This window comes from Clarias gariepinus, chromosome 2 (assembly GCF_024256425.1).
Source record: "Clarias gariepinus isolate MV-2021 ecotype Netherlands chromosome 2, CGAR_prim_01v2, whole genome shotgun sequence".
In the NCBI taxonomy this organism is placed as follows: domain Eukaryota; kingdom Metazoa; phylum Chordata; class Actinopteri; order Siluriformes; family Clariidae; genus Clarias; species Clarias gariepinus.
The window spans coordinates 14,675,659-14,688,810 of NC_071101.1; the positions used below are offsets into that span (position 1 = coordinate 14,675,659).

The following is a 13,152-nucleotide window of genomic DNA, read 5'->3' on the forward strand; positions in this document are numbered from 1 at the left end:
AGAACATGCAAACTCCATGCACATGGAGACGGGAACCCTGGATGTTCAAGGCAACAGTGCTAACTGCTACAATCTTGACACTATAGTCTGGCAGCAACTCATCACCTATTATACAATTTAAAGCTGATCAGTTATTCTGCTTATATGTAACTTTACATAAACTCACCACGTTGCTTAGGATACAAACCTTTTCCAAAGTAACCTGTTTTTTCCCCATAAATACCTTATTTCTTGTATAAATGCTCCTGCACACAATTTATGAATAAACGTGTTCTTGTCCAGCTTGCTAAACGAGGCCCATCATGCCTGAAAGCCCATGGAATAAATGAAATAATAATAATAATAATAATAAAAAAAGAAATAAAACAAATGCTCACTGTTTTCTGGACCCAGCCTCAATCAGGATCTGATTACTGGGAACCTTCTGGGAATCTTATAATTATGTAACGCCCTTATTTTATGACTGGTGTGTGGTTCAGGCAGGACAATAAAGTCTTTTTGTGTGAATGAGATCATGGCTTATAGTAAGTGTAGCCAACCAGCGTGAGCTTAACAAGGACGATGTTGAAACCACGTTGTGTTTTGACTCCTCTAAGCTGTTAATACTAGGAAAAAAAAAAAAAAGAAGTCAAGGTATTCAGATTCCTGTTAATCATCCGACTCCGTTATGCAGGTTAGCACGCTGAAACAAACATGAACTCAAACAAGACATTCAGACAGAATCAAACACCTACCTTATTTCACGACGAGACTCGTTTTGCCTCAGCGTATTGCTTGTTCCAAATCCGGTACCCGTTTAAAGCTAATGAGATTACATGATACGACTCTGAAATGTGAACACTTCCTGTCGAGTGTATATTCATTACTCGCTTTCGAGCACTTTCGGATTAGCATAAACAGTATCAGCTCTGCGATTTGTGCAGAATGCTGCTGTGTTGCAGCCTGGAAAAGGAGATTATGATATTAATTACACACCCGATCCAGTGTTTGCTCACTTGGCGCTCGAGTGGCGATTCTCAACGCAACGGCACTTACCGAATGACCAGAAAAACGACAACAGAGTTATACTTCGCCAGCCTCCTTCTCCTCCGCCCAAACAGAGATTATTAATGAATGAGATATTCTTGCATTCTAACATCTCGCTTTTATTTTGCATTAAAATAAAACAAAGGAATAGGATTTTGTTCAGAGGTAAAATCCGGATGAGACGGTGTGCGAGAAGGACGGCAATCTGAATGTGAAACCGAAGAGGTCTCTCGCACCCGACTGGCTCTTTGTGTGCGACACTGCTCGCTCAGGTGTGTTACCTTCTAAGCGGTTGTGTGCTGATTGAAACTTGGACACTCTGGTGATTTACAGCTACAGATCCGGCACAGACGACTATCTCCGTTACCCTGTTTAAGAGCTAATTAATGTACGACTCAGGAGAGAGAGACAGAATGAAAAAGAGATGGAGAGAGAAAGAGAGAGAGAGAATGAGAGAAGTGAGCATATGGAACTGCACTCGAGGATGGGCAATAAAAAGCGCTAATGGATCAGTTGTATAAAGTAAAGTCCTGCATAAACGTCAATACATTCAGATTAACAGAAAGAAAGGAAACAATAATTGAGAACACCAACCTCTGCTTGCTTGCGCCACATGTCCAGGTTCTTGCGTTGGGCTTTGGAGAAATGGTCCCATGCCTTTTGTTTGGAAGAAGCGTGGAATACAGACACAATCTGCTCAACTGTGGCAGGGGGACGCGGGGGGCCAGTATGTACCGTCCAAAGAAAGACAGAGAGAGAGGGGCGATTGGGGAGAAGCAGAGGAGTGGGGAAAAAAAAACTAGTGTCAGATAGGAAGGCAGTGAACTATTTTTCTCGCCCTACGCTCTCTCTATAGCAACAACACTGGTGCATGGATGACTAACTTTAATGCTTTAATAATTCACGGAGGAAACACTGGGGCATTGTGACCTGTTCGACTAATAATTCAGACCACTGAGGCAACTTCTGTGCACTTCTCCAAGATATCATGAACAAAGAGTTTTTTTTTTTTTTTTAATTACTGAATCATCTCTGATCTCGTTTGAAGCTCTAAGCTGTCAGAGAGAATCAAAGGATCATTACTTTATTGGAGAAAACAGGTAGATGTGGAGTCTAATGAGACTCTTGTACAAGGAAGGTACACGTCATTGCTTTGCGCTTCGTGTATGTGTGTGTGTGTGTGTGTGTGGGGGGGGGATCTGACAGGACGTCTTGCTTGTGTCAACTCATTAGCAGAAACCTTACAGAAATCAGTTCACCCGCTTGGAATTGAGAGATGGATGAGCTTTGGCAGTAATCCTTCAGGATAGAGATGGAATACTGCCGGAGCGGAGAGCACCGAGCATCGCATGTCAAACTCCAGCCGAAACTGTACCGAAAGCTTTTTTTCCTGCTTTAACACCATTGATTCATAACTTCTGCCAATTAACACGTTCTCTGTGGCTGAATCAGGTCTGTGAGAGGAATGTGAACGCTTAACCACACAGTCCTGGAAGACAGCAGGTGTTCGGATACACTGCGTTCTTCAAATCCTGAGCGTATTTGCTATTTGGTGAAAGTTTGTAAAAAGTTGCATTAGCTACTTTTAATCTGGGAGTATTGTATGAGGTGACTATAAAGTCAGGAAGCAATAAGAGTAAAGCAGATTACATTTCATATCAAATCAGATATTTACAAAGGGGCATTTGAGTTAATCCCAGGATTTGAGTTTAAAAAATAACAGAACAGTTATTCTCTAAATGATCCACTGCTACACTAATCCCAACGTTTCACTAGCGCTTGGATCTGAAATGCTGATCTCCCAGGAACTCCTTTAACACCCCCCCAAAAAAACATGTGGAGCAAGGTCAGGACTGTACTTTGATGTGGCAAAAACTTCCAAACAAGCTCCTGTAATGTGCAAGTGGTGTTCATGACAGATTGTATGTACAGCTCCCATGTACTGTACAGTCTGTTCTACAAGTTATTTGTCAATTTTCGAGTAACAGATGTTCCACTTCCTCGCTGAATATTCCAGAGGTACGGCCTGCTTTAAAACCTTAAATTTTTTACAATTTAAATGTTTTACCCGCGAACAGTGTTGAGGGGATGTTTTATTTTTTAAAGTAACTAATTACATTACAAAATTACTGTCTTTAAAAAGTCAGTTACATTACAAAGTTATTTATTGGTTATTTTCTGATAAAAGTAACTAGTTCGAGTACTTTTCCGCTGCAGAAAATGAAAACTCCTTTGTGATTCCTCATGCATGTTGTTTTAATTAAAACCTTTATAATTATTCTACCATCCTCACTCAGCGAAGTTTGGCCCATAATCTGTTAACTACTAATACCTCTATCTCACCTACGCGGTTTCGTGCAGTGGCCGTAAGTACGGTTCATCATAATATATATTGGTTTTACTTCTTCATTTACAATAAAGTTTATCAAAAGTCCCAGTTTGACTTGATCATCCCTTGTAGTTAGACACTAAAACGCAGCTCGTTAGGTAACAAAGACGCCAAAGCAAAATGTATTCTGTCTTGAAGCCCCGGAATTCTGAGCCTCATTAGTGCAACTCAAAAACAACAAAAAGAAATATGTGTATGCTAAAATTACATAAGTCCCTTCCAATATGTTCTTACTATAGAAACACTAACATACAAGAATGAGCCTGTTCATTTATACTCATATCATAGCTGTGCTACATGTAATCATATATAAAATAAACTGTGTGAAAATCATTCGAGTCTGAGACGGCGTTAATATGATTCTGTGACGGTCACCTCTCAAGGGTGTGAGGGAAGACTTTTTAGCATTTTTTACAATCTGTCTGGCACTCTCCTTCATTTGGGGCGAGGCTAATAAAGCAAGTGGAGTCAATAGGGTTGAGAAAGCTCAGTCTGAGATAAAGGCGAGCAAGAGTACTGTGTGGCGAGATCAATAATGGCTTCAGCGTCCTTTAATTTGATGGGAGACATTGATTTAGAAGTAGGGAAAATCGCATAATTATGTGTATGTGTGTGAGAGAGAGAGAAAGAGAGAGAGAGACGAGCGATTGTTAGTGTGATGAGTGCACAAATATACAAGAGGTGCTCCTGGAGATACTGCAAAGCTGACTTTTTATCTTGCCTGGTCGTTGCTGTATGACTAATCGATTTTGTTCTTAATTGATTTGTCTCAGGATGACTTTAACTCATCAGGTAACGAGTTTTAGTGGTGGTCACTGAAGCAGACCCTCCTCTGACTAACTGCAGCTGAGACTAGTTTACCAAATGCATTTCGATGAGGAAAACTTTAAAGCAGATGTTTAGATCTTTGGTATGTTAGTGCCTTCTCTTTGTCAGGTTTCGGGGTTTGGTCTTGGATGTGTCCTCGCACCCCCCTGGTCGGGTCGAGGGTTCGATTTCCGCCTCGGGTATGTGTATGTAGTTTGCGTTCTCCTAGTGCTTGCTGGGTTTCCTCCAGTATGCCAGTTTCCTCCAGTAGACTAACTAGGACTGCGTGCCCTGCGATGGACGCATCGTGTCCCAAGTCCACTGGGAGAGGCTCCAGGCTTCCCATGACCCTGTACAGGATGAGCGGTATGGAAGTGGGCTTGTATGCTGTGCATTATTCGTCCAACACTTACAGTATTCTGCTTCACACAGTGCTCTTTTAACCTCTACTGCACAGTCTAGTTTAGTTTTAGCTGTATTATTTCCTGAGCTAAAGCCTTTCCTTGTATCTTAAAGTTCATCTTTAAACTCCACTATCAGCTCTGGAGAATACTATTCTGTCATATGATGACTTCGTTCCAGAGCAATGCTTATTGCTGAAATGTTGCGATGCAATAGAAACCTAGTAGCTTTTGATCTGATTACTGCTGCTACCTGCTGCGGGTGATAATACTAGCACGGCTATGAGGTTTTCAATATTGTGTTATCTCTAAGCAACAACTGTTTACCTTCTCACTTGGCCTTAATATACTCAATTTTTCTAGAGGGTCAAAAATAAACCCCCCTAATTTGATATATATTCGGCAAAAGTTTGCTATAAATGACTAACGTGTCAGTTTACGTACCTGTTAGCTTTAAAGAGGAAGTCTGGACGGGAATGTAGGTACATTTGAACAATATTTATCACCATTATGACAAAAGCTATTCAATTACAAGCATGAACAATTAAAGTGCATGAATTAGTTTATGTCCTAACATGTACTGTAGGGTACTGTGTGAAAGCCTGGAGCCACGCCTCATTTTATTAAATCACTGTGTGGCCCAAGAAGCAAAAAACATCCCCCTGAAACTGCTCAGGTACAGGAACTGGACTGGAAATGAGAGACAAAAAGTCCTTCAGGGAGAATGGAAAAACTATTCCTCAACACTATGTTGAAAAAGTCTGGCTCTCTGGAAGAAAAACTGAAGACATGACGGGTAGCTCAAGATTTTTGCACAGTACCGTACATCACTTTGCATCTGCTTGTGGTAATGTGACAGGTGCTTAATACAAACCTTATGAACCAAAGTATCCTTCTATATGTTCTGCAAAAAAAGTTTCTCAGCTTTGCCTGGGAAGTTGATTTGCAGTTACACCCCAACAAGCCTCGCTGATTTCCGTACTGACAGGAAACACATTATCTGGAGGGCTGTGTGCTTTTTAGCATGTGACAGGAACATCACAATTCAAACATAACTGCTTTATTGATTGTTGTTTCAAAGTCCAGCCAGAAGGAAATGAAAAAACATGTCACATGATTACTGTGAAGTGAAAAAGCGCTGTGCTCAAAGGCTGGTACGTAGAAGATTTTGGCTTCAAACTACTTTGAGTTGTTCAATCTTCATACTTTTGTGGAGGACAATGTTTTTTTTTTTTTTTTTTAGAAAAAATCAGTTTGAAAAGTGGTTCTTAAGCAATACGTGTAAAGCTAGCTATATTTACATTCACAGCATTGTAAGAGCAGGGTTTGGTACAGAAGCGCTTTGTACTGTAGCATGGTTGTAGGATTTCTGTCTGTACTTAAAGAGAATTTTTTGGTTTTGAATTGGACTCGTCTCAGTTATGGTCTTGCAGTCTAGGCAAATATTGCTCCCCCCACCCCCCCCCCCCCCAAAAAAAAAATCAATAAATAAAATAAAGTTTATGATGTCTTGCAGTTTTTGCAGTCATAAAGTTTAAAGAAAGACCATGCTTGTAGAAAACTAAGAATAATCCTTGGCACAATAAATGAACAAAGCCAAGTGTCTAAAGTAACGGCTTGGCCTTGAAAAAGATTTGATGGATTTCAGTTCCAATCTGAAGTCTACAGATCCATCAGTCTTTATCTGGCTTTCATTTGGACTCGATCTTAACTTGACCTCAACCCTTAGTCTTGCTCTTGGACTAAAAAGTGCTGGTTGTGACTACAGCTCTAATTTGTAGTGTAAAAAAAGCATGAGTCTATTGGATTTATAAATCATTTACAGATCCATCAGTAACATCCATGGTTTTCAGATGTAATTTAACTTTTTTTTTTTTATTTTATTTTTTTTACATTTTTTATGATTTTATTTTTTTAAAAAGTCAAGAAAAAAAAAAAAAAAACCGACATAAGTTGCTTTTCAATGTTGTAAGTTGAAATAATTTTTTATTTCTTCCAATTGGAACTTTTCTTAATTTATTTTCCTATTACTGCACAAAAAATACTGTACAGGGGAACGAATGTCCTATTGAGTTCGTACTTATAACTGTTTTTGCGCTGCTTACTTCAGACAGAAGTATACTATTATGTACAGTACATTAAACAATACGACTATCAGGACTCATAAGGTCAGATATTAACATCTTGCATGATGATCAGTTTCGAGTCTCGGTTTCTACAAACATGAACATATGTTTGCGATACATCAGCCGTTCTGGTGGGACAGAGAGCATCCTGTTTACAGTCTGTTAACAGAAACTGTCATCTTGACAAGCATATTTTGTAGTTTGATTTAGTTTTATTCTGAAGTTCTGGTTTCCAGTGATAAGCTGTGAGATCGCACAGTTCGGTATGATCTGATCAGCTCTCCTGCACAAACAAACCTTTTTCTCTCTTCTCTTTCTTTTTTGGGCTTATCACCCATGACTGACTACAAAGCTCACATTCTTGACAGAGTGACAGCACTGTAGATTTTTTTTTTCAGGTCTGACACACTTACAAGAAAAAGCTGCAGATTACAAAAAAAAAAAAAGGTGTTAAATGCTGGAGGAAGTCAGCCTTAACTCATTAATTCTCTGTCAAGTTACAGTAAATCCTCTCAGCGATGAAACGTGAGAAAACGACGGATCGGTTTTCTGTCATGGACATAACTCTCATCAAATAAGGTATGTGGGTAATCGGTAGTCAGTAATTATCGAAATCTATTAGTTAAACTTAATAACGAAATACAGAGTAATGGAGTAGTAAGTAACAGATTAAAAAAAGAGAAAAAATAAATCAGTTCAGAACACTGCACAAAGTGATACCTTAGTGAGTAAAAATATCTTAAATGTAGTCAAACTGACCTGAAATTTTTTTATATATTATTAAAACAAATCAAAAATAATGTAAGATCATTAAGATTATTTCTTAATAAAAATCTTTTTTTAAATACACTCGGAGGACTTTCTTAAAAGAAGTAAATAAAAAAAAATATCGACATTTCTAAAACTAGAAAAATGGCTTGTCAATAAAACAAACAATAAAAATCAGTTAAATTTGTCTAAAAAAAAAGCTTAGGCACTAAGGGGATTTTATTTACTTCCTTTTTTAAAAAAAAAAAAAAAAGGACTGAGTTTAAAACCTTTCATGGCTTAGGAATGACAAAAAAACCCAAAGCAAAACCGAAATATTTTCCTTCCTCTTTCTCCGCAATAATCTGTTATTTCTTTGACTAACTATTAAACCACAATCCGTACAAGAGATCTGTGCAGAACTGTTTTTTCCATCCTGCTTCAAATATTTTCCTGCCCACTTTTGGCATGAACCTGATTTCCCTACCTCTCCTGCTTCCCTGAGTGCAACCCTGTATTTAACTTTTCCTTCTTCCATATCCTTCAACAGCTCTTAAAAAATGACGCCCGATCGTAAACCAAACACCACAGTCTGATCGTTCTCATGTGGATTTCACTAGAAATCTGCTTCTAATCTGTTTATTATTTGGTTAGTAATAAGAGACTAATAATAGTAAGAACAATCATAAATTCGGTCATTTTAGACCTTAGATATTTCTATAATACATATTTAATCTCTTATAGTATTCCTTCACACAACTGTAGAACTGAACCTGTGCAATGGTTTCATGTTTCATTGCAAGTTCTGTTTAATAGCGTCTAGGGATGTTGCGGATTGCGCAATTAATTTTATTATATTTTATTTGCTTACTTGAATGTGCCGCACCTTATAAGATTATTAGGCAAAAGCGTTGGAATGTAGGACGTTCCTGGTGTGTTACAATTCGTTTCTATTATTCCTGCAGGTGCGCACATGCACGGTGGGGCGGCTAGACATTTGCCCTTCCGCTGATTATTAGCTTGCGTGTGGGGAATTGGGAGCTGTTGGCATAGCAAGCAGGAATCCCCAAAATACAGCCAAATTGAAATCAAGGCTTTAGGGATCAAGGATTAGAGGCGTGCACTGATAAACACATAAACAAACATAATATTTTTTTTAAATAAATAAAATCTAAATGGGATGTCATTTGAAATCATGTATGAGCTGTCACTAGTGTAGAAAAACAACAACAACAACAAAACTTTATACAATAAGATGATGTACAGTATACAGTTTTTGTATGCAGATATATAGAAGGCACGCTGGTGTAATCTGATGTGGCAGGGGAAAGAAACGTGACAGATAAATAACAAAAACAAGCACATGCATAGTCTGACAGTTAAGGCAGCCACTGCTCGGAAAAAAAAGCAACTTCCCAAGCACCAAATCTAAAAAAAAAAAAAAAATGTTATATATATATATATATATATATATATATATATATATATATATATATATATGTATATATATATATATATTTTTTTTTTTTATTTATTTTTTTATTTTTATTTTTATTTTTTATTATTTTATTTTTTTTACGGGCAGTACTCATAAACCTGTGCTGTCAGAAATCCAATTTTGTAGTGACATTTATAAGGACTATGACACATTCATAAATAAGTTTAACAGTAAAATAAGTTTTCCAAACACGTACAGTGAATGAATTCTCCTGTTTTGTGGGGTTTATTTATTTTTAGACCGTGCCGCAATGCTCGACATGCTCCAGCGTCATTCCAAGTTGCTGCAGGTGAGCGGTTAAGTGCGTGTTCGATGAAGCTGCTCATGTGCAGGACGGAGCGCCTCTGACCGTATCCGTTCCCCTTTACGGGTTCAACTTAGGAGTGATCAATCACATTATTGACCAGGTGACAGTGAGGAGCTGGAAAGTGCATGCACGCTCGGGTACTGTATACAGTTTAGCTGAAGTAAAACTGACACAGAAGTTGCCATGGTGGTCTGAGATCCCTATTTTTTTTCCCTCAAAAATCATCCCGATGGTTTTTCATAAAAAAATAAAAAAATAAAAAACACATGTCTTTTGTTTGCTTTGCATTCTTAGAGGAATACTTACTTTCGCATGCCCTGGCCGTCCTCGTCAGGACTGCTGCTGCTATGTCACGCTACTGAAGGCTCCTGCTAATGCTTAAGCAGCTCTTCGTGCCTGTTAGTGGTTAGTGTGTGCCGAGGCAGGCTGAATACTCTACCTGCGTCTGCTTTCAGCTCCAGACTGGCTCAGACCTCTGGAGCACTTACTTACCTGCTGAAACTCCTGAGTGCACTCGCACCACCCAGCATGCACAAATCACATGACACAAGTGTGCACGCACTTCAGTACCTGGGTCCAGTCCCAATCCAGATGGGAATAATTACTCCATTCCAACATTTTATCGAACTGATTCAATTTGAAATGATTCATTCAAAAAGGGATTCGTTTAATTAAAAGGCGAATGAAGTAAAGTTCAGCCAGTGTTTCGAAATTTGTGTATCTTTAGCTCTGCACACACTTCACACACCCACCTTAAAGGAATATATACTTATGTACTTGTGTGTACACCCAAATCAACCTGCGCTTTGCCATGTTACCATCTAAATCACCCCGTGCTTGACTCTGATTCTTGTGCAAAATGATTAAATGCATTGAAAGCAGAGAAAGGAAGTGATTCAGGCTATACAGCTGTGATGACATTTAACTTTTTTTTTTATAGATAAACAATTTAACAACTTGGTAAAGTTATAACTGCATAAGTGGATAATAAACTATCCATTTTTCGTTAACCGGATTATCTATATATAGTGACTATATATATAATGTCTTGTACAGGGCTAACAAAAAAAAAACTTTACACACTAAGCATGTTTAGCTGTGAAATAAATCTTTTGCCATATCTTAAAACATGACATTAATACTGTACATCATATTTAACCTTTTAAACCCTCAAACATTATTCATATAAAAATATATACTGTATGTCTGGCAGTCTGGGAAAACCAGAATCAGATTTTCTATTAACGCATTTTTTTTATTTATATAACCATAATAACCATTTTATACTGTAAGACTTAAACATAATTTTCCCCCCAAAAAATATTATTAACCTTGCCTTTGTTTTCAGCAAGCACCATGTTTAGTAAAACAAAAGTTTTTTTTTTTTTTTTTTTTTGATAGCTTGGTAACTAAGTATAATTTCCTTACGTACTTACAGTACACGTCATGCTTTGATCAGCCGCTGGTGGTGAAACGAACGGAACTGACATGATGAATTCAGTTGTAAACAGTACAAATACCAGCTGTCAAATTAGCTTTGATTCAAACTCACCGTCTACACACAGTGTAGAAATAACAACGTTGTAATGTTTGACTGATAATTAAATCAAGGGGGGGGGGGGGGGGATTTAGCAAAGAGACCAAAACTCAGAAAATTAATTAGCAATTCTTTCCGCACAGGCTTGTGAGTGAAACGTGATTAGTCATGTTGAGAGGCTGCTGTTTGGTAAACGTTTGACATTTATTTCAGGAGAAGCGAGCAGAGACACTGACGAGTACGATCGAAATTACTACTTGGTTTTCCGTGATAAACATATAATTAGAGCTAAAGTATACGATCGTGTTTATGATGCCGCTTTTTTATTTATTACATGTTAAATTAAATGCAGATTAAAAAACTACCAAACTGAACTGAAGTAAAACGTTTAAATGTTTTTTCAGGAATATCAACAAGTAGTTCATTTTCATTACAAAATGGTTACACCTTAATTTGATTGTCTGAAATCTATTTCTATATTATTATTACTTGAATTTGCATTAAATTTAACACGCAATGAATAAAACAAAGCTATCATAAATATGATGTGCACACACTGTCTGGAAAATATTAAAGGGGATTTTGAATGACTGGACTTGCCAAGTCCAATCCACTATTTTAACCCTAATGTACTTAAAATGAATGGAGATCAATTAAATGCCTGATGAAGCTGCATTGTTAAAACTCTACGGTGGAAAATAGGGAAAGTATGAGCATTTCCATACACAGGCACACACACACGCACACGCACACACACACACGCACACACACGCACACACACACACAGTGTGATGAAAGCTCACAGGATTAGGACTAAACCGGTTGTTAGTGAGACTCATCAGAATAAAGGCTTCAATTTACTAGGGAGGATAAAGATCGGACTTTGGAGCGATGAAAAAAGGTAATGTCGTCCAGATTTAGAGTAAGAAGGGAAGCGCAGGAAGTACAAGCCTCTGAAGGTAGGGTATGATCTGGGGTTGCTTCAGTTGGTCAGGTCGAGACTCAGCAATGTTATATTTAACAGAAAATAACAAAGATTTGAAAGTTTCCCCAGACCGCCATATGTATCATTTATCTACAGTACTCTGGATTATTTAGTGACTACATTGGAATTACTTAAGAGTGAAAACTTATGGAAGTTTAAGGGGTTAAAAGTAAAAATGAAAAACCTTACACAATGCATTATTTGTTATTAGAGGAATACACGAATACTCTGAACAACGTCGATGCTCTAAACAAATCAATATAATAATTTTATTTGGATTGCATTTTTTTTTTTTTTTTTTTAAATGTTTTTATTATAAATAATTCTGCAATCGTGCTCGACCCCAGTCCAGATGTATCTTGTATCCTAATAATGCATAAACAGTTGAATAAGTTGTCTGACGGAGAGGCGGGACGCGATACCTGCAGGTCTTTCTCTAGACAAAGTGCTCCATCTTGACTTTGAGTACATATAAGACAACATTTCTATTTGGCGCGGTTTAGTTCACCGGGTTATACATACTACATTTTATTCATCGTACGCATTAGATTTTCCATCATACTGTATATATGCTTGAATAAAAACACAATCTAACGCTGATCCGGTGGCTTTTTATCTCTCGCTCTAAATATCAATTCATGCTACGGTAAGTATGTACATTTCCACAGACTGTGTTTGTGTGCTGTGTGTTTTTCATATCCCTGGGCACTGGATCAATCATCTCTAAAGTGCCACTGCATTATGCTTTCCATTAAGATGGCTGAAAGTGTCGAGAGCTCATGTTTGGACAGAGAGAGAGAAAGAGAGAGAGAGAGAGAGAGAAAGAGAGAGAGAGAGAGTGCAACCATTTGCTGAGTGTGTCTATTTTTCAGACTGTTAAAAGCAAGCCTTGCTTTAAAAGTGTGCAGGAGGACAGCACTCACATTGTACGAGGATGGCAGCCAGGGCGTTCTTAAACTTCTCCTTGGCTTCCTCCATTTCTTTCTCGTGCGCCGCTTTCTCGTTCATAAGCCTGCGGATGTGGCTGTTCGACGACTGGATCATGGAGTAGAAGTTATTGGCGTTGCGGCGGTTCACTTCACCTCGCTCCACCCAGGTCAGCAGGACTCGTACTGCCTCGGGGAACTTGGAGTCATCTGAAAAAGGGAAAAGTGAAAGAAAGAAAGAGAGAGAGAGAGGCATATAGTGGAGAGTAGATGCATTAATACCGTTACAAGTATCAGTCCATTACTGTCATTTACTCAAAAGCCTACGATACACATCACACAAAAGTATTCATGAACTTGCTGCCGAACTGTCATGCGCGTTTCAATCCAGCGAGCACTGATC

The 13,152-nt window shown here is 38.1% G+C and overlaps 1 protein-coding gene across 4 annotated transcripts in view; it reads right to left on the reverse strand.

Moving 5' to 3' along the window:
* enox2 (ecto-NOX disulfide-thiol exchanger 2) overlaps nucleotides 1–13,152 on the reverse strand; it is a 290,449-nt gene that overhangs the window by 31,911 nt on the left and 245,386 nt on the right. For all 4 annotated transcript variants that reach the window (XM_053476492.1, XM_053476469.1, XM_053476477.1 and 1 more), the window contains 2 exons: nucleotides 12,747–12,959; nucleotides 1,621–1,727 (listed from right to left, as the gene is read on the reverse strand). In XM_053476492.1, the coding sequence (XP_053332467.1) occupies nucleotides 1,621–1,727; nucleotides 12,747–12,959 (320 nt within the window). The remainder of the gene's footprint in view (nucleotides 1–1,620; nucleotides 1,728–12,746; nucleotides 12,960–13,152) is intronic.